Raw genomic sequence first — 20,335 nt, forward strand, 5'->3', positions numbered from 1 at the left:
ACAAATAATGGGTTCACAACTGTTCTTCCTCAGATTCAACTAAGGGATACAACATATATATCATCAAGAACTACTTATTCTCGGATTACAACAAGATTAAAGGAGAATTATTTGAGAAAAACTCACAAAACTGACAGCCCCGTTTTCTGTCAAAACGGCCAGCTTCCACACCACCAATCTTTGATCCAACCGTCCAGAATGAAGAGGAATGTGTCTAGAAGCTGCTATCAAAATCTCAGCCCGATCCAACGGTGAACGAGCTGGAAATTGAAGAACGAACACAGGCTGCTCTGCTGCCTCTTCTTCTCTTTTCTCTTGTTTTTCTCCCGTTTTTGCTACTGCCTCTACAGTGGCAGCTCCTCTATTAATTCAAAGAGACAGCCTTGCCTTGCTGTCTCTTACTAATTAATGTGGTGGTCCCACCATCACATGGTGCGGGACCACACACAACAAATCTCCCCCTCACGCACCATGTGAGGAATTCGCCATACTGGCGATCAACATGTAAGCTTCAATTTAGGAGGCTCTGATAAGCCTGCTTCCCTTCTACAAAACTCAAACTTCTCTCTCGGTAGAGGTTTGGTCATCATATCTGACACGTTGTCATCAGTATGGATCTTCTCAACAACAAATGACTTCATCTCCATAGCATCTCGAATCCATTGATATCTAACTTCAATGTGCTTTGACCGAGAGTGAAAAGTAGGATGCTTACTGAGATGGATTGCACTTTGACTATCACAATGCAACACAAAGTTCTCTTGAACTAGGCCAAGTTCATGTAAGAACTTCTTCATCCATAACAACTCTTTGCCCCTTTCAGTAAGAGCAATATATTCAGCCTCTGTAGTGGATAATGCCACACATTTTTGCAACCTTGATTGCCATGAGACTGCTCCCCCTGCAAACTTCATCAAGTATCCTGATGTGGACTTTCTAGAATCAACATCACCAGCCATATCTGCATCTGTGTATCCATCCAACACAGGTTTATCATTACCAAAACATAAGCTGAAACTAGAAGTACCTTTGAGATACCTGAGTATCCATTTCACTGCTGACCAGTGTTCTTTACCAGGATTGGAGAGGAACAGACTAACCACACCAACTGCATGAGCTATATCCGGCCTTGTGCAAACCATGGCATACATCAAGCTACCAACTGCGGATGCATAAGGAACCTTTTCCATTTCATCTATTTCTTCATCACTTGAAGGACACTGCTTAGAACTTAATTTAAAGTGGCTTGCAAGTGGAGAACAAACCGGTTTGGAGTTGCTCATGTTGAATCTCTCAAGTACCTTTTGGACATATCTCTCTTGAGATAGCCAAAGTTTCTCCTTCTTTCTGTCACGTGTGATCTTCATGCCAAGAATCTGTTTTGTCGGTCCTAAGTCTTTCATTGCAAAAGACTTGCTTAACTCTTCCTTTAACATCTGAATCTTCTTAGCATCATGGCCAACAATCAACATATCATCCACATACAACAGGAGAACAATAAAGTTTCCATCTGGAAACCTTTTCATAAATACACAATGATCAGAAGTGGTCCTGTCATAACCATGATCCACCATGAAAGAATCAAACTTCTTGTACCATTGTCTTGGAGCTTGCTTTAATCCATATAGGCTCCTTTTCAACTTGCAAACTAACTGCTCTTTACCTTTTGCTTCAAACCCTTCAGGCTGCTCCATGTAGATTTCCTCATCTAAATCACCATGGAGAAAGGCAGTTTTCACATCAAGTTGCTCAACTTCAAGGTTCAAACTAGCAGCTAAGCCAAGCACAACTCGGATTGAAGACATCTTGACCACTGGTGAAAAGATTTCTTCAAAATCAATACCCTTCTTCTAACCGAAACCTTTCACAACCAATCTTGCCTTGTACCTTGGCTGTGAGCAATGTTCATCAATCTTCAACCTGAACACCTATTTGTTCTTGAGTGCTCTCTTACCTTTAGGAAGCTTCACTAAATCAAATGTATGGTTTTCATGCAAGGATTTCATCTCTTCTTGCATTGCTTTCAACCACTCACTTTTCTTCTCATGTAACATAGCTTCATCAAAGCATTCTGGCTCTCCCCCGTCAGTAACCAACACATACTCATGAGGAGAGTATTTGGTGGAAGGTTGGCGAGGTCTAGTTGACCTCCTCAATTGTGGCTCATCTGGAGCTTCCTGCATAACCTGTTCAGGAATAACATCAATATCATCATTAGCTGATTCAGGATCACCAACTAATGGCTCATTAAGAAAACCACCATTTTCATCATTTTGCAAGTCTCCCCCATGATTAGCAGGCATCAAAGGTAACTGTGGAGTAGGTGCTGGATTTGAATTAGATGGAATAAAAGTAGTAGACTTTGTTTTCTCCTTCAGTTCAAAGTCTTCAATGGTTTGATCTTCAAAGAAGATAACATCTCTGCTTCTCACAATTTTCTTCTCCTTTGGATCCCACAACCTATAACCAAACTCATCATCTTCAGAGCCCAAGAAAATACACTGCTTTGTCTTGCTGTCAAGCTTAGACCTTTCATCCCTTGGAACATGTACAAATGCTCTGCATCCAAACACTCTTAAGTGTGCATAGGAAACATCCTTTCCTTTCCAAACTCTATCTGGAACATCAAACTCAAGAGGAACTGATGGAGAAAGGTTGATCATGGCAACTGCAGTCTTCATTGCCTCACCCCAAAAGGACTTAGGCAGCTTTGCATGAGAGAGCATACATCTTATTCTTTCAACAATTGTTCTGTTCATTCTCTCAGCCACTCCATTCTGCTGTGGAGTCTTAGGAACTGTCTTCTCTAACTTGATGCCATGTTCCCTGCAGTACTTCTCAAAAGGACCCCTGTATTCACCACCATTGTCTGCTCGAACACATTTCAGCTTTCTACCAGTTTCTCTTTCAACTCTGGCATGGAAATCCTTAAAGACATCAAGCACCTGATCTTTGGATTTCAAACAAATAGCCCAAATCTTCCTGGAGTGATCATCAATAAAACTAACAAAGTACAATGCACCTCCAAGAGACTTATCAATCATTGAGCAAACATCAGTATGAACTAAATCAAGAACATGCGATCTTCTATGTGGAGGTGATCTTTGAAATGCAACTCTATGTTGTTTACCAACTAAACAATGAGTACATGTGTTCAAGTTCATACCTTTTAAAGGAAGGTAATTCTTCTTGGCAAGGATTCCAAGGCCTTTCTCACTCAAATGTCCAAGCCGCTTATGCCATAAATCAGTAGAGCAATCTTCAATTGCATTTACCTCCCCTTTGATCACCTTGGCTTGTGACATGTAGAGACCCATCTTCTTCCCTTTAGCAACAATTAGGGAATTTCTGGAGAGCTTCCATTTACCATCTCCAAAGTAACTGTGATAGCCTTCTTCATCAAGAGTACCAGTAGAGATCAAATGTAGGCGCATATCAGGCACATGCCTAACATCTTTGAGTAGCAACTTGCACCCAGTATTGGTTTCCAACCAAATATCTCCAATGCCCACAACACTAGCCATCCCTTGATTTCCCATCCTAACTTGACCAAAGTCACCAGCAGTGTAGGATGTGTAAAAATCACGTCGGGGTGTAACATGGTAAGAAGCTGCTGAATCTGCAACCCAGGTGGTATCTTGACATGCAAGATTAACACAACCATCATCACACACAATGGCAACATCACCATCAGATACAACTGCAGCTGTACCATTCTCTTCATTCTTGTCTTCATCTCTACCCTTTTTATCTCTTTTATACTTTCTGCAATCTTTTTGCATATGCCCAGGCTTGTCACAATAATAACACTTAAAACCCTTCCTTGACTGAGATCTTCCTCTTGGCTTCCATTTGCCTTTTCTATTGCTGGATTCTCCATCTTGCTTGCTGTGAGAGAACCTGCTTTGACTTCTCCCTCGACTTTCTGTAACAAGTGCATGAGACTCGGAAGTGCTTGTCCCTTTCCTCCTCTTCTCTTCATTGAGGATACAATCCTTCACTGTTTTCAAAGTGAGCTTTCCATTCGGAGTAGAATTGCTAAGTGACACTACCAAAGTCTCCCAACTATCCGGCAATGAACTCAATAGGATTAATGCTTGCATTTCATCGGCTAACTCAAGGTTCATCAATGACAGCTGATTCAAGAACCCTTGGAATATATTTATATGCACTGAAGCATCTTCACCATCTCTATACTTCAAATTCACAAGGTCTCTAATTACAAAAACCTTGTTTTGTGCACTCTCCTTGGCAAATGTTTCTTCCAACATCTTCCACACTGTATAACAGTCATGTTCTTGAGAAATATGATTAATGGACTTAGAAGATACCCATTTTCTAACATTAGCGGTAACCTTTCTATTTAGTCCATTCCATTTTGCATCATCCATGTCATCAGGCTTTATTCCTTTACATTCAATCGGCAAAGCCAAATCATTGCAATATAAGTGATCCTCCATCATTGTTTTCCACAGAAAATAATTTGAGGAAGTGAGCTTTATCATGCCCGAATCTTCCTTTTCCATTTTAACTGCACAAGAACTCAATCTACACAACCAAATGCTCTGATACCACTTTGTTGGGAAAACTCGGGACAACTAACCGGATCAATTAAGCGGAATACATTCACAATTCACAAGTCCCAATCCTTTTTCTCTCTTTGTGCAGTAAAAAACAGATTTAAACAATGATCAAATATAATGCAAATAATCACACAAATTAACACCAAGATTTTTACATGGAAAACCCGATGCGGGAAAAACCACGGGACCGGAGTCCACCTAAAAACTTCCACTATCACAAATAATGGGTTCACAACTGTTCTTCCTCAGATTCAACTAAGGGATACAACATATATATCATCAAGAACTACTTATTCTCGGATTACAACAAGATTAAAGGATAATTATTTGAGAAAAACTCACAAAACTGACAGCCTCGTTTTCTGTCAAAACGGCCAGCTTCCACACCACCAATCTTTGATCCAACCGTCCAGAATGAAGAGGAATGTGTCTAGAAGCTGCTATCAAAATCTCAGCCCGATCCAACGGTGAACGAGCTGGAAATCGAAGAACGAACACAGGCTGCTCTGCTGCCTCTTCTTCTCTTTTCTCTTGTTTTTCTCCCGTTTTTGCTACTGCCTCTACAGTGGCAGCTCCTCTATTAATTCAAAGAGACAGCCTTGCCTTGCTGTCTCTTACTAATTAATATGGTGGTCCCACGATCACATGGTGCGGGACCACACACAACAACTAAAAAAATCAAAAGTTTTTTTTTTAATATCTTTTATTTATAAAGAAATCTCTAATTTTAACTAGTATAAATAAAAAAATAGAAGTACATTTGAAAAGGCGAAGTTTAAAATTTTCAAAAAGAATTAACATTCAATTAAAAAACAAAAGGACTAACTTGTAAAATAAAACATACATGGACTAATTAAATTATAATTTAATCAAATAAATAAGTTGCTTGCTCTCTCTTGCAAGCTAGATACATGGATGTGTGAAGATTAAGGTGGGCTCAATTAGAAAGACAAATGCCAAGAACAATAGGCCCGTACGTATTCATGATCATAATGGCAGTTTGGCAAGCCATCCATCTCGGTCGATGAAGGATGATTTTGAAAATTTCTCGAGCTGACTACTTCCATCAAGTTTCTTTTCCCATGGAACACGCTTTGAAGTATCTGATCCTGCTCCTTTACAATCAATCTCCGCAAAGGTGAAATTACTCCTAGAAAAAATTAGCAGTAACGCCAAATCAGAAAATACATATGTGGATTCTTCTTTAGAAATCTTAATTGATTAACCATTAAATAAGTGCAAAATCAATAAACTTACTCCTGTCCTGGATATTGCCAAGCATCCCAGCCAAGGGGCTGAACCACTTCAGATAAAAACGTGCTTTGAAAAATCACTGTTGCATATGGTCTATAAGCTCTCCCAAGGTAGGCTTGAAAACCTTGAATTCCAGTGACTGTGCAATTACTAAATACGAAACCATTAGTCTCAAAAGGAAATTCTCGACCTTGAGCTGTTATAAAACCATCACCAGTGACATTTATTGAGCAACCCTGCATGAATCATCCATCAGACACATTATTTTATGGTTCGATTTATTTTCTTCAATATCTAATCAAGTATATACATATCCTTTTGAAGTATTTATGTGACTTATGATTTTAGTTCGATACATTTTCTTGTGTTATGCGGCAGAGGAGCACTTAAGGATTGGTTGAACTATAAATGAGATGATTTTGTTGTTGAGATTCCTTCTCGAAAAGGAAAAATGAAATTCCATACATAAATAAAGATTATTCCTTGGCAAAACTTACCTCATAAAAAGATTTGCCAACACCAAATATAAAATCTACTGCTCCTTCAATGTAGCAATTAGAGAAGTAATGGCGGCCTAGGGCATCCCATATTGTATCTTGAAACCCTAGAAAAGCACAATTATAGAAAGCAGTCTTATCTCCATAAATTACTGCTGAAACCGCCGGAACTGCACTGAGGTTACATGAATTCTGCCTCGTCGGTAAACAAGCAATGATTTCATCAGTTATCCAATTTGTGCTTGTATAATTTCTGAGTAATGCTATGCATACATACTCTTTATAAAAATAAAAATAAAAATAAAAATAAAAACTCATATAAACACATATTCGATCTTCTTCATTTTTTCCATATATAAAAGATCAATCATAAAAACAAATTTTATTATTAATTAGTGAAAACGATATTGCTAGTGTATGATGAATTGGAAAAGCTGAAACTATTACCTTGAAGGTTATACCCTTTGCAACAATATTGGTTGGTCGAGAGGCAAAAGTAGCGCTAAGATCAGTTCTTTCATGTGCATCATAAGTAATCGTTGTGAGGCTGCTATCTTGTCCTTCAAGAAAAATACATGGCTTGTCAATTGGAATGGCTACTTGTTCTCTGCAAATGATTACACCATAATCCATGAGATTATTTTTCTTCTCATGAAGAAATTAAAAGGAATAAAATAAAACCAACTACATACACTTGATTATATTGCTAGTGTGTGTGTGTGTGTGTGTTAACATGGATGAAGAAAGCAAGGTTCAAGAAGAAGAGCTAGCACATGCTAATGAAGTTAAGAAAAGATTGCAGAGAAAGAGCTTTTTACGTGTAGGTGCCAGGATTAATTTGAACTTTGATCCATTGATCATTGTTTGCTGGGATGGAATCAATGGCTTCTTGAATCGTTCTAAAATTTCCCATGCCGGATTGATCAACAACTATGGTAATTGCAACTTTTGACCCATTATTCCCAGGCTTGCAGTCTCTAACTTGAGAGATCCCACGAGAAGTGATGATAAACAAGGTGACAAGGACGATAAAAAGTGGATGCTCCATCTTTTGTGAAATTGAATGAGGAGCGCTATATTCTTCGTGGAATATATATAGTTGAAATTGATGAATAAGGGGACTATTATGAGCATATAATTATAGCTATATTCTCGCTTTGATTTCCATTTGAAAATAATAAATGAGGTTGCCATTTTATAGAAAGGAAAATCACCTGTGGACGATAATTATATTCTGCTTATTTTTTACCAAAATTCGGAAATTGTCAATTAATTAAGTAGGTTTAGACACTGCTCGCTAATTCTAAATCAAATTAAATCAAATTTTCATGTCTAGGAGGGTCTCTGAGTTGTAGCTAGTAAAGGTTGATTAAGTATCTATTTAAAATTGTAGTTGCGGTTTAAAATATTTTCATTTAAAAATACATTAAAATGATAGTTTTTTATTTTTTAAAAATTATTTTTGAAATCAGCACATCAAAACGATCCAAAAACATTAAAAAATAATTTTTTTAAATTTTTTAAAAACACGAGTTGACTCACGTTTCCAAACAGAACCTAAATCTTTAAATCCACCTGTTAAGCTTTCTTCTAGTCAGGGAGCACCAGATGTACAAGATATTTAAATTACAAATTAGATATCAATTAAACTTAAATCATATAATTTATCGAACTAATCCATTTGTATCCACAAAACTTGATACACATCTTCAAAATTTTCATGAAACACCAATTACGTTCTCTCTTTTCTCAAAAAGCCAATCAGGCTTTAATTCGGAATTTTTAATACGAGGCAAATATGGATACACACAAATTTTTAGTGTCCAATCATGATATGATCAAGCTTCTGGTCCAGAAATCTGAAATAATAATGCAGTGTGAAATGCTGCATAAATCCTTAATTAATCTAGAAATCTTGATGTAAACATCCGGTAAGAAAGATTTTAATCCTTCTATTTTTTTTATAATAAATGTCAAAAGATTTATTAAAAAAACTCATGCTAGTCAATTAGAGGATGGCCACATGACAAGATACAGTTTTTATATAAAAAAGTACAAAAAAAGAACAGAAGAAGAAACAAAAAAGGTCCAACAACATGGTACCAGACTTGCGAAAAAAGGGTTGAAGTGCCTTTATAATTTTGTGAGAACAAGGCAAAATCCTCAAAAGGAATGGTTTTAACTGGATTGAATGTGTATTGTTTTGTCTTGCATTTCACCCTGTAACACTTTCCCTTTCAAACCAGTAAAAGGACAGCCATGAGCCATACTGATCTGCCTATGCACTCTTCTGGGTTTTGCGATTTTGTTTGTTTTTATATTTTAAAAATATTTTTAAAAAATTTAAATTTTTTTTATTTTTTTATTTTTAATTAATATTTTTTAATATTTTTAGATATTTTAATATCTTAATATTAAAAATAATTTTTAAAAAATAAAAAAAATATTTTAATATATTTATAAATAAAAATTATTTTAAAAAACAACCATAATTTTCTAACATCCTAGCTTGACCTTTTTTTTCTGATCTTTCTGTCATGTTAACCAATAGACTTCCCAGCTTCACTCCTTTTTAAAACTATGTTAACGTTGACTTATTCGCTAACATATGTGCTTGTAATGACATTTTATTTAAAATATTAGTATTAAATATCGAACAATTGTTACTAACACTCTATTTTGTAGTGGTAATCACGCTATCATATGGATGAGTTTATCCTCCCAACGGCACTTAAAACGATGCACAACTTATTATCTATCTATTATATCCATATTTTTTAATACGGACCGGCCAATTTTTATTTTTCCCAACTTGTAATAACAAAACAAATCATTTATTGTTATATGTATACAAATATTTCAATATTAATAAAGATTTTTTTTCCAAAAAAGGACACGTATTTATTTTTTATTTGTGTATTACATGGAAAATTGCATTAAGATGATCTTAATACATTCTAAAAAAAAAAGAATAAAAAAATTGAGTGAAAATTTCTTACAATATATTTGTTTTTTATTTAAATCAAATGAAAGAGTGTATTATAAGTTGAAGATTAAGATCTTAACTAATATTTCTTGCTAATCGTAAACTAAGAAGGAAAAAAACCAATCTGCCTCAAGATAAAATATTTATATTATATGAATTGGACTGTATTTCTACTTATATCTTTCAATTAAATCTCTTATATAGTTTTTTTTAATATAAAAAGCCCTTAGATGTGAAGAATACCCAATTTTTATTATTTATTGAAATCACGCAGAACTAAATATGAATTATTTAGATCTTCGAGTGTAATTTAAAAATCGATATTATTCGTGCGTGGAATCCAGAGGTTGCCTGCTGATACGCCGAGATACACCGAGAAATTGATAACATCATATGCCAATATCACATCTCCCGATATTTTAAGCTAACAACATTGTAATTACTTTTTTACTAATTCTTCTAATAAACCATCAGAAAACGTGAAAAAACAAGAGCCAAACTGCATAATAGAGCAGTATATAGAAGGAAAAACCGCAAGCAACACTGCTAAAACGAAGAACCCTAAAAACATTGAAACAAAAGACAGATTTGTAGAGATCAGAATTAAACCAGTATACCACTCCCTCCAACAGTTAATTAATTACAAAAAAATAAATCAATATAGATGTGTAACATTTTGAATTAATTATCCCTATGAGTACTTAAAAGCTAAAAAAAAAAAATTTACCAAAATCATATCAAACACAACCCTAATATATCATAGAACAACTATAATTGTAGACATGGACACGACACAAAAAGAGAAAAAAAAAAGAAAGAGAGGCATAGCCTATAGTTAGGAATAAGTACATATCTTAAATTCATGAGTAGGTTTTCGACCTACTTACAGAAATTAATTAGCTAATTAATTAACCTAATAATGGACATCAACATGGACCATCCAAAACAGATAAACATAAACAAGAAGAACTAGTATTCCAATACATGCCAATTGACAAAGTATCCTTGTCACCTTGCTTCTTGACATTCTTCTTCTTCCAGTGAAGATGAATCTTGTATTTTTCTTCACCACCAACGCCGCCTTCCTTCGACCTGACCAGATATATATCATGCTTCACGCCGGAATCCAAATCTTGCACAACGATAGGGATTTGTTCTTGTTCATGACTAATCAATTGGGACACAGTTCCTGCATCCCAATACTTAAGAACATGGTCAAAAACCTGTCCAGCACTTAGCTCAATAGGACCATAGCCTCCTATTTGATTGAGTGGTAATTCGACTTTGAGCTTCCATGGAAAAAGCGGCAAGGTTTCAAGGGGATGATGATCACCACAGCTATTTTTCCTTATTTCTACCACATCAAAATTCAGGGGCCAAGGACCATCGCCATGTACCTTTTGTCGCTCCTCCTCTTCGGATTTTGTGAGGAGGAAGTGGTAATACCTTGTTCTTTCCATTGCAAAAAATAATCGAGTATGTCTCTGCGAGGGGACAAGTATTTTTATCTCTTTAAAAATAAAGGGAAGCCCTAGTTTTTGAGGCTTGCAATGGATTTTCTTATTTATTTATAGTATTTGGGTACTTGTGTTGTTATGATTAATATTGATGAATTAGTGATCTTGTGGGACATTAATATTGATGTTCAAATCATAATCAAAGACGTATTGTAGGTAATAGTGGTATACTAGGACGGGAACTCTAAAGTCTTTCTCTTTAATGTGTGAAGATTAAGATAATTACGTAATTGGCAAGCTCTTAATTTTTAGGATCCGGAATCCACAATTTCTTGCTCCTAGCATTAATTATGGTAAACTACTTACCAAATATTACGTGTATTTTATTTTATTAAGAGTTCTATATATTTTGTAGTTGGACTATGTAATTTGTTGCATAAAAGAAGTCTATTTATTGTGTCTTAAATAATATTTTTTTTAAGAAAAAACAAATGGTTCTGAAATATGAAATATGAAATATAAAAATATTTATGCACATCTTAATTAATTTGAATTTTATTAATGAAACTAAATCAATGTTTTGGAGAAAGAGAAGTAGAATTAACTAAATTGTTTGCGAGTTCGTATTTAATATTGTTTTAAATAAACTATTCATAGTAGAATTAATAAACTTACCATAAATATTTATTTATAAATATTTATTAGATTCAAATCTTGAATAATAACGTGTGAAATAAACACATTTATCATCCAAATTAAACTAAGAAAAAAATTTATATTATTTTTAGAGTAAATATCTCTGGTTATTTCATAAATAAACAATACAAAGCAAAAACATCATATTCAAGATGATAAAAATATTTTTATCTAGACTCGAAAATAAAATTATTATTATTATTATTATTTTATCTATCTTTAATTATAGAGTAATTATTCAGTTAAATTAAAGATTAATTCCTTACAACAAATTAATAAATGACTTGCTCCGTTTGATGATGTGTAGAGTAAACTCGGGATCATATCCTAAACGTTATCAAACTATCTTTTTAATATATTTAATTTTTTTTTATTTAGGACAATTATTTTACAATGTATATTGGACCTTATTTTGTGAAAATATAGGGCCATTAGCCTTTTCAGATAGGACCACTAAGCCCACTGGACTACCACTGTCCTTAGCAACTATTTATTTTTCAGGCCCTGGGCTTTTGTTGGTGAATTTTCAGGCCTGGGCTGAAATGACTGAATTATTGTGCCTCGCTGTCTTATAATATTATATATTTTGCCCCAGGCCACTCGTAGATGGCAAAGAAACTATGTCCACAACCACAAATCTTCCCTATCATCTTGCTCCCAAAGACTTCTCAACAGAAAACAAATTCACATCCCAACTTTCCCAGAAAACAATCTTAGATCTCTTGAACACCAAAAGCAGCACTTCACTTCATCATCTCAAGCAAGTCCATGCTGTGGCATTAAGGACAGGCCATTTTCAAGACCACTATGTATCTGGTACCTTAGTGAAATGTTATGCAAATCCTCATTTTAGCAACTTGAATTTTGCCTTAAAGGTCTTTGAGTATGTCCCGAACCCTAATGTTTTTGTGTTTAACATTATCATCAAAGGTTGTTTGCAGAACAATGAGCCATGTAAGGCCATATGTTGTTATTACAAGATGATGGTTGCACATGCAAGGCCTAATAAGTTTACTTATCCGACATTGTTTAAGGCTTGCACGGCTGCAGAAGCAGCTGAAGAAGGGGTGCAGGTGCATGCTCATGTGATCAAACAAGGACTTAGTGGAGATGTGCATATAAGAAGTGCTGGGATCCAGATGTATGGAAGTTTTCGTGAAGTAGAGGGGGCAAGGAGAATGCTAGATGAGGATGGGAACTCAGATGTTATTTGCTTTAACGCAATGATTGATGGGTACTTGAAGTGTGGAGAGGTGGAAGCAGCTAAGGAGTTGTTTTGGAGCATGGAGGATAAGAATGTGGGCTCTTGGAATGTGATGGTCAGTGGTATGGCAAAATGTGGCATGATTGAAGAAGCAAGAGAGTTGTTTAATGAGATGAAAGAAAAGAATGAGATTTCTTGGAGTGCTATGATTGATGGTTATATCAAAGGAGGGTATTACAAGGAAGCTTTGGAGGTTTTTAATGTGATGCAAAGAGAGGAAATTAGGCCTAGGAAATTTGTTTTGTCTAGTGTGCTAGCTGCTTGTGCAAATGTGGGGGCTCTTGATCAAGGAAGATGGATTCATGCTTATGTGAATAATAATTCAAACTCCTTTGATGCTGTTTTGGGTACTGCTTTGGTGGATATGTATGCGAAATGCGGGAGGCTTGATATGGCATGGGATGTTTTTGAGAAGATGGAAAAGAAAGAGGTTTTCACTTGGAATGCTATGATTTGTGGGCTAGGTATGCATGGTAGAGCAGAGGATGCAATTGACCTTTTCTTTAAGATGCAAAAACAGAAGTTTAGGCCAAATGGGATAACTCTTTTGGGTGTCCTAAGTGCTTGTGCTCATTCAGGAATGGTAGATGAGGGTTTAAGGATTTTTAATTCCATGGAGGAAGTGTATGGTATAGAGCCTGGGATGGAGCATTATGGGTGTGTAGTTGATCTCCTAGGAAGAGCAGGGCTCTTAGGAGAGGCAGAGGAGGTTATGTATTCAATGCCAATGGAACCCAGTGCTGCTGTTTGGGGAGCACTTTTAGGGGCTTGTAGGAAACATGGAGATGTAGAATTAGGTGAGAGAGTAGGGAAGATTTTGCTAGAATTGGAACCTCAAAATAGTGGTAGATATGCTCTGTTATCAAACATCTATGCAAGGGCTGGGAGATGGGATGATGTAGCAAATGTGAGGAAACGAATGAAGGAAAGAGGAGTCAAGACCAGCACCGGAATTAGCATGATTGACTTTGATGGTGTTGTCCATGAATTCAAAATGGGAGATGGATCGCATCCGCAAATGAAGAATATCTATTTAATGTTGAAAAATATGATTAAGAGGCTAAAGATGGAAGGTTATTCACCGAATACCTCTCAAGTTTTATTTGATATTGAAGAGGAAGAGAAGGAAGCTGAACTGCAGTACCACAGTGAAAAACTTGCAATTGCTTTCGGATTGATTAACACGAAACCAGGAACAACTATCCATGTAGTGAAGAATTTAAGGATGTGTGAGGACTGTCATTCTGCCTTCAAGCTAATCTCTCAAGTCTATGATCGGGAGATAATCGTGAGGGACCGCGCTCGCTACCATCATTTCAAGACTGGGACATGTTCATGCAAGGATTTTTGGTGAGTTATGAAATGTCAGAAGCATTCTTAGAGCATCAATGAGGATAGGAAGCATGTCCAGAACAGAAGTTGCGATCCAAAGAGGGAAGTTAGCTGTCATAGTTGTAAATGGAGGTAGCAGTTCCATAATCCCGATCCAGGTTCAGAAAAGATTACTATTCTCAAGTTTTTTAATCAAGCCCACCAAATTTTAACATATTGAGTAGCATTCTTGGATATGATGATTGCATTGAACACTCACATTTTGATAGAAAAGTAACTTGCTACAACCAGAATATTTTCTTCTCAATTTGTCAGTAAGTATAGGAGAATGAATGTTACTGCTGCATAATTTAAAATCTAGTATACTGGTTATAGTGCAGGAATTTGCTTGCAGGAGGCCTATTGAACCTCCAGGTTTGACCAAGTGCTTAGGTGCATTTTCATTTTTTCAAGCTGTTCTTTATCAATCCTTGAAAGCTTGAACTATATCACACCAAGCACACTTGTCATGGCTTTTATTCAAATATAGTATTAAGCACAAAAGCATCAGCCTAAAGGCAAGACAACCATGACATGTAAATACAATGAAAGAGTAACATGAGCACTTCGCAGTTCAATACCATAAAAGTACTTAGCTGTGTGGACTGCGCTTCTTAATCTTCAGAGTGCCTAATCCACACTATATGCTATAATTGCATTGCTTTGGTTCATAATTGATCAACAGCCTTTCTTAGGCAGACAATCATTGGTAAAGGCATGGTGAGTTTCAGTAGATGATCCAGAGGGATCTCCATAGTTTCCATAACTGCTGTTGGTCTCATCATCAGGACTGCCATTGTTGTTACTAGTAGAAGGACTGCTAGTTGCATTATCATTCTTGGTCTCCACCGCTGGCACTGAGCCTGTCACAGGATAACCATAGGTGCTTGCTTTTCCTTGTTGATTATTTGGCTTAATATCAGTTCCAGCATCACCCTACTGACAAATGCTGATTATCAGTTTTTCCTGCATTGGTCTCCTTCAAAAGAAGCCTCTTAGCATCAACTTGAAGATGCAAGAATGTCAGCCCTGGCACAAATATGACAACAGTCGACTTCATCATCAACCTGTGATTATCTAAGTATGCAAAGTATTAAGATTAAAAAATAATTTACTTTAAACTGAAATTAACTAAAAAAAGGTCTTTCTGACGGGTCCTTGTATTCCTTTCTAGTTTGATCATTGGTTGATTAACATTGCTTCAAGGAAGCAAATATATAGAAGAAAAACAGCTTTTGCATAATCATGATTAGTGGGAAACTAGGATTAAAATGTGAGCACTATAAGTATAATGAAGTAGTGGAGTGATTGCAAATTCACAATATTCTGGCCTTATTGGAGTTTGCATTGTAGGGCTCTACTATTAAGTGCAGCACCAAAAAACACAGTTTACTGAACTGTGTATTTACTAGCTAGCAGTAGCATGATTATTGGTTTATGGCAAAACATTAAGATCATTAAGAATTTGAAAAATGAAAGCATGCAGCCTGCACATGCTCTAGGTAAATTGTAATTATGGGGTCATAAAGTTGATCTGATTGCTAGGATAAGTAATCTAAAGGGTAACATGGAGCTGAAAATTGACCTTTGCTTCTGTAAATGTAGAGAAATCAGGTTCTCAAACTGAAACGGACCTGTTTTGGGCTATCTGTGCTCATCCTAGGCTACAACCCAAGTCACCAAATAAGTACTGGGCTAACCCTAGCATGAACCTCTTAATCAGTCCTTAATCCATACCATAAAAACAGAGTGGTCACAAAATGAGATTATCTAGTATTGTGTAGTTTTTGTTTGGTATGGTGATAATTTTTATTTTTTTAATTATATTTAAAAAGTTATTTGATTAGTTAAATAGCATGTGTTTACACTCTGTCTCTTATAAAATGGTGTTTTAAATTTTAGTTTTGTAAAAATTAACTCAACTTGTTTTTTATTCATAGGGACATGTTTTTTATTTATTTATTTTGCATATAAATATTCATCTTACAATAATTTTAACTAAGCATATATATTTTTTAAATCTATTTTTTAAAATTAATCTATTTTTTTAATTGTAATTACAAAAACTTCGATAATACAAAAAGCACCTCATTATTCAATGCCCCGTAAATAAACAAAAAAAAATAAAATCAAAAGCATTAAACCAAAACTCATTCTGGCCCCCAAATTTCCCTTCACGATAATTAACTCCAAAAATGACCAATTTGTCATTATATACAATATTATGGACCAATTTTGTCCTAACAAAATCCAGTATAACTATTAAACTAAAACAGACCACTGAGTACATGCCACTCAAAATCAGGATCAGTTTAACTACCAAAAATATTTTTTAAAAAATAAAAATGAGAAGGCCAAGTCATGACCATGAAACTACTATCCCCTTCTTCTGCATCAAACCCCAGATGGGCTCTCTTCCTTTTCACTTCTAATCCAAAAGGGTCAGAACCCATCTCAAACTCTACCAACTTTTTCAATGGAGGTCAAAAAATTTAGTCTTTAATAGAAAAATGGTAGTGAAGGCACGTGTGAAGGTGGAGCATAAGAATGAAACTGAAGTAAAATGAACTGAGTGGGGTAAGGTATCTGCTGTGCCTTTTGATATGGATGGAGTGTTGTTCAATAGTGAAGAGCCTTTAAGAATGGCAGGTGTTGATATTTTTGCTGAGATGTGAGTTGAAGTTACAGTGGAGGATTTTGTGTCATTCATGGGCACGGGTAATATATATTTGGTTCTTCAGTTTGAGATTTTGTGCTTTGATACAGTGATTATTTCTTGTTAGATAATAAGTGATTGGATATTTGGTTTCAATTAGCGAGAATTTCAATGTTAGCAATTCTTTTTTGTTTCTTGAAAAGAATCCAAATGATGTCATTTGATATTTAGAGGACTTGTTTTATAATGTTGTCAATGGTTCTGTTTTTATTTTCTGGAATTTGGTGTTTGAGTGACAGAAATTTGATTGTTTGAGATGGAAATTTGATGGGAAGGAGCTGTAGTTTTACTGCTGAGTTTATTCAATGTATTAGTGAAGGAAACTACCTACGAGGTGTTGCAAATGTAAAGGGTGTAAAGGGATTCGGTCCTGATCGAGGCGGAAAAGAAAAGGTTCTGTGAGATATATCTAGATAAGGTTTGATTAGTGTGGATTATATATCCGAGTTTGTAATGCAGTGTGAGTTTGTTTTGTGATGCCCAAAGTCCTTTCACACATTGCAGTATGCAAAACCGAATCCCGGAATTGGATTTCCAGGTGCCCTTGAACTCATCACTCAGGTATGAAACTGCAACAATCCAGAATTTGAATAATGAGATTGTGTTGAGGCTACATTAGCATAGTGCCTCCTGTATGACAGTGTCAAAACAAAGGCCTGAAAGTTGCTGTTGCATCTAATGCTGATCACGTATCAAAGTGGATGCTAATTTAGCTGCTGCTGGCTTACCAGTATCAATGTAGGCTTACCTATTGTTTGTCCCATTTGCCCGTTTCTCTAGCTCTTCGAATAGTTTTACAATTCCAAATTCCATTTTTACATTTAGCTGATAGTCACTGAAATGCTCAGTGCTTTACCATGGAATATGTAATGTTGAACAATAATTACATTTCAGAATTGTATAATGTTGAGTGTGGAGACAAACTCACACAATCCTAGCTTTGATGGGATGGAGACAAGGCTTGAAGAAAGGAGTTAACAAAGGGCTAAAATCATGGCTGCAAATCAAAGGAGGATTTGTGGTGATTTTTTGGGAGAAATCATGGATGAAAATGGGATGCGTGTTCCCCCATTTTCAACTATAAATTGGCACCATATGTATGAGCAAAGTAGAGCCAATTGAGAGGATAAACAGGGAGCTAGAGAGAGCTGCCTTGGCAGCAGCTTGTAGTGGCAAGCTGAGTGAGAGAGATGGGAGTGGCGTTGAGTTTCTTTCTCCTCCGTTGTTGTGTAGTTGTAGCTTTCTCTATACCTAATAATATTGGCTTCTCTGTGGATGCAGGCAAGTGTCCAAACCAAGTTTAAATATTGTATTCAGCCTCTGGGCAAAGATCAAATCGATCCTAACAAATAAGTGGGTAATAGACAGTTAATCCAAAAGTCTACTTTTAATTGAGAGACGATTCCCTTGTTATGAATAAAGAATTGGAAGCTTTCTGTTCTGATTATTTTGTTAAATCTTTTTTATCAGGTTTGATGCTATTGTGTCAACTGATGCTTTTGAGAATTTGAAACAAGCTCCTGCATTTTCCTGGCTGCATCAAAAATCTTGAAGTTTCCTTTCAATTAACTTGGTTTGAAAACTTTATTTGGTTACTTCAAACTTTGGAGCTGAAAGGAGTAAATCCGAATCCTTGAAGCGTCACAGGAATCAATCATCAGCTGACACAGAGACAATTGAAGTTGATGGTGGTTCATCCAGTGAGGGCAACCTGTGTCTCAAAATATCATTACCTGAAGAGTACCATTTCTCAAAGGTCTCCTAAGATCCAACCTCGTTAATATTGTTCCTTACCATGTTTCATCCTTTATTTTTTCACTTTTGTTGCATATCATAATTGATGCATGTGGTTCCGATCAGTAAGTTGTGGATGTAAGTTGTGGATCCATCATAATTGGGCTTGGTGGATAGCCATGCAGGGATGTTTATGGAATGATGGGATAGGTTTAAGTCCAAGAAAAAGGAAAAAGCTTAGGTCATGTAGGGTGATCAACCTAACAAAAAAGATCCCTAACTTTCAATCTAACAATTGAATCGTGCTTAAATTTTACCAGGAGAATCTACTAGCCCAATTCTATAGGGGATCAGTTTTTTGTTACAAATGATCCTCAAATTAGGCCTAGAAGGTGTTGTCCAGCTAGTTTTGTTATTTTTCCTCTTTATTATAGATTTCTTAGTTTTTTTAGGATTTTTTTTTTTTTTTTAATTTTCAGGTTATTTAGTTTGTCTAGGTTAATATTTGTAGGTTTATTTAAGGAGTTATAAACCTATTTAATAAAAAAAAATTGAATTAGAGTTTTTGTGTAATAACTCTATTTAGTAGAATTCTATGTTGCTTGTACCTGTTGTTGTTCTTGTGTTGTTTCCATCTATGTCAATAATCTTCTCCTTTGTGAACTCAACTGCTGGAAGCACGCAATAAATTCGTTGTTGAAACTGAACCCAAAAATGCAGTGCTGATCGATCCCTCTTGAAGGTTAGTTATCTAGGTTCAGAAGGAACTGCAAGCCTTGATTTCAGAAGATCCACTGCCTCTTCTTCAATAGGAAGAATAAATTGCAGGGTGTGCCTTTATTTTTTTGCTGTGTAGTTCAGTTTGATAGCAAAACACAAAGGTTAGCGGATATATATTTTGTGTTCCAACGATACATTTTTAAGGAAATTCCATTTAGAAAAACTCCATGCTAAGCTTACAATTTCCTGTTAGTTTTTCACCAAGAAATAATCAGTTTGATTCATTTTTCAGGCTCACTATTGGAAGTAAGATGAGGTCTGCTTATATCAATCACTTGTCTGAGATACCCTTCCAAGAAGAAGTTTCAGACTCTACTGGTCTACCCCATCAGAAATCACACTTGCATATCTTGTGAAGCCCAAATCTTCACCGAACAACTTGCAGCTACCAGTTACCAGCTGACAGCATTCTCATGCACATGCATTGTAAGATTTTTTGGGTACAATTTTGTGATATATTTTCCATGAAACATGGAAGTTGATTGGATGAAGCAGTTTATCTCAGTAAATCAAAGAAAATGACATTTTCATTGGATTCGAAGATGTCAATGGATTGTCACATGTAAATGTTTGACATTTTGGAAGAGAGAACATTGATGTAGAGAACAGATATCATTGCTTTTTTTATTGAGTTTCTTTTTCCAACCTTCACAGCTGTTCTCCCTTGCAGCCTCCCTTTAAGTGACGCTAATTATTCTAGAAACCATGGCATATTTTATCCATTTCTGATTTCCTACAATCTTCCCTGGCCTCTTCTTTATAGATTGCTTTCTTGGACTTGGTGGGTTAACTATAAAAATCAAGCACGTTAATGCCTAAACATTTCTGTTTCATTGCACGGATATAGCAACTTCACTCTTTATCTGATCTTAAAGTTGACTTAGGATTTGTATTTGCTTCAACGAAATGCTTAAATTAATGTCTTAATCAAGGGAGACAGGAAAAGGTCAAAGTTTTTCTGCATCAGATACTTACACTATTGGTTTATATTCCATTT

General features: G+C 35.6%; 3 protein-coding genes across 27 annotated transcripts; 1 reads left to right on the forward strand and 2 right to left on the reverse strand.

The window, feature by feature from the left end:
* Positions 1 to 5,570: 5,570 nt before the first annotated feature.
* LOC133694918 (probable pectinesterase 55) lies at positions 5,571 to 7,382 on the reverse strand. Its single transcript, XM_062116608.1, has 5 exons — positions 7,153 to 7,382; positions 6,782 to 6,941; positions 6,335 to 6,526; positions 5,841 to 6,073; positions 5,571 to 5,733 (listed from the first exon to the last, which is right to left on the reverse strand). Exons 1-5 carry the CDS (start codon positions 7,380 to 7,382, stop codon positions 5,571 to 5,573), a joined length of 978 nt encoding a protein of 325 aa, XP_061972592.1.
* Positions 7,383 to 10,246: 2,864 nt separating this feature from the next.
* On the reverse strand, positions 10,247 to 10,780 carry LOC133694919 (B3 domain-containing protein At5g26805). The gene has a single exon (XM_062116609.1). It carries the CDS (start codon positions 10,778 to 10,780, stop codon positions 10,247 to 10,249), a length of 534 nt encoding a protein of 177 aa, XP_061972593.1.
* A 1,300-nt stretch (positions 10,781 to 12,080) lies between these two features.
* On the forward strand, positions 12,081 to 19,989 carry LOC133694227 (pentatricopeptide repeat-containing protein At5g66520-like). 25 transcript variants are annotated; one of them, XM_062115700.1, is made up of 7 exons: positions 12,081 to 14,227; positions 14,897 to 14,991; positions 15,069 to 17,242; positions 17,329 to 17,385; positions 17,719 to 18,181; positions 18,295 to 18,580; positions 19,571 to 19,989. In XM_062115700.1, the coding sequence occupies exon 1, from the start codon at positions 12,094 to 12,096 to the stop codon at positions 14,089 to 14,091; it is 1,998 nt and encodes a 665-aa protein (XP_061971684.1). In that variant the 5' UTR covers positions 12,081 to 12,093; the 3' UTR covers positions 14,092 to 14,227; positions 14,897 to 14,991; positions 15,069 to 17,242; positions 17,329 to 17,385; positions 17,719 to 18,181; positions 18,295 to 18,580; positions 19,571 to 19,989. The 25 variants fall into 25 exon arrangements, with proteins under 25 accessions (XP_061971684.1, XP_061971688.1, XP_061971687.1 ...); XM_062115704.1 differs by having other exon boundaries at positions 18,106 to 18,181; XM_062115703.1 differs by having other exon boundaries at positions 15,069 to 15,189; positions 17,139 to 17,242; positions 17,329 to 18,181.
* Positions 19,990 to 20,335: the final 346 nt, after the last annotated feature.

This window comes from Populus nigra, chromosome 5 (genome assembly GCF_951802175.1).
Source record: "Populus nigra chromosome 5, ddPopNigr1.1, whole genome shotgun sequence".
Lineage (NCBI taxonomy): Eukaryota > Viridiplantae > Streptophyta > Magnoliopsida > Malpighiales > Salicaceae > Populus > Populus nigra.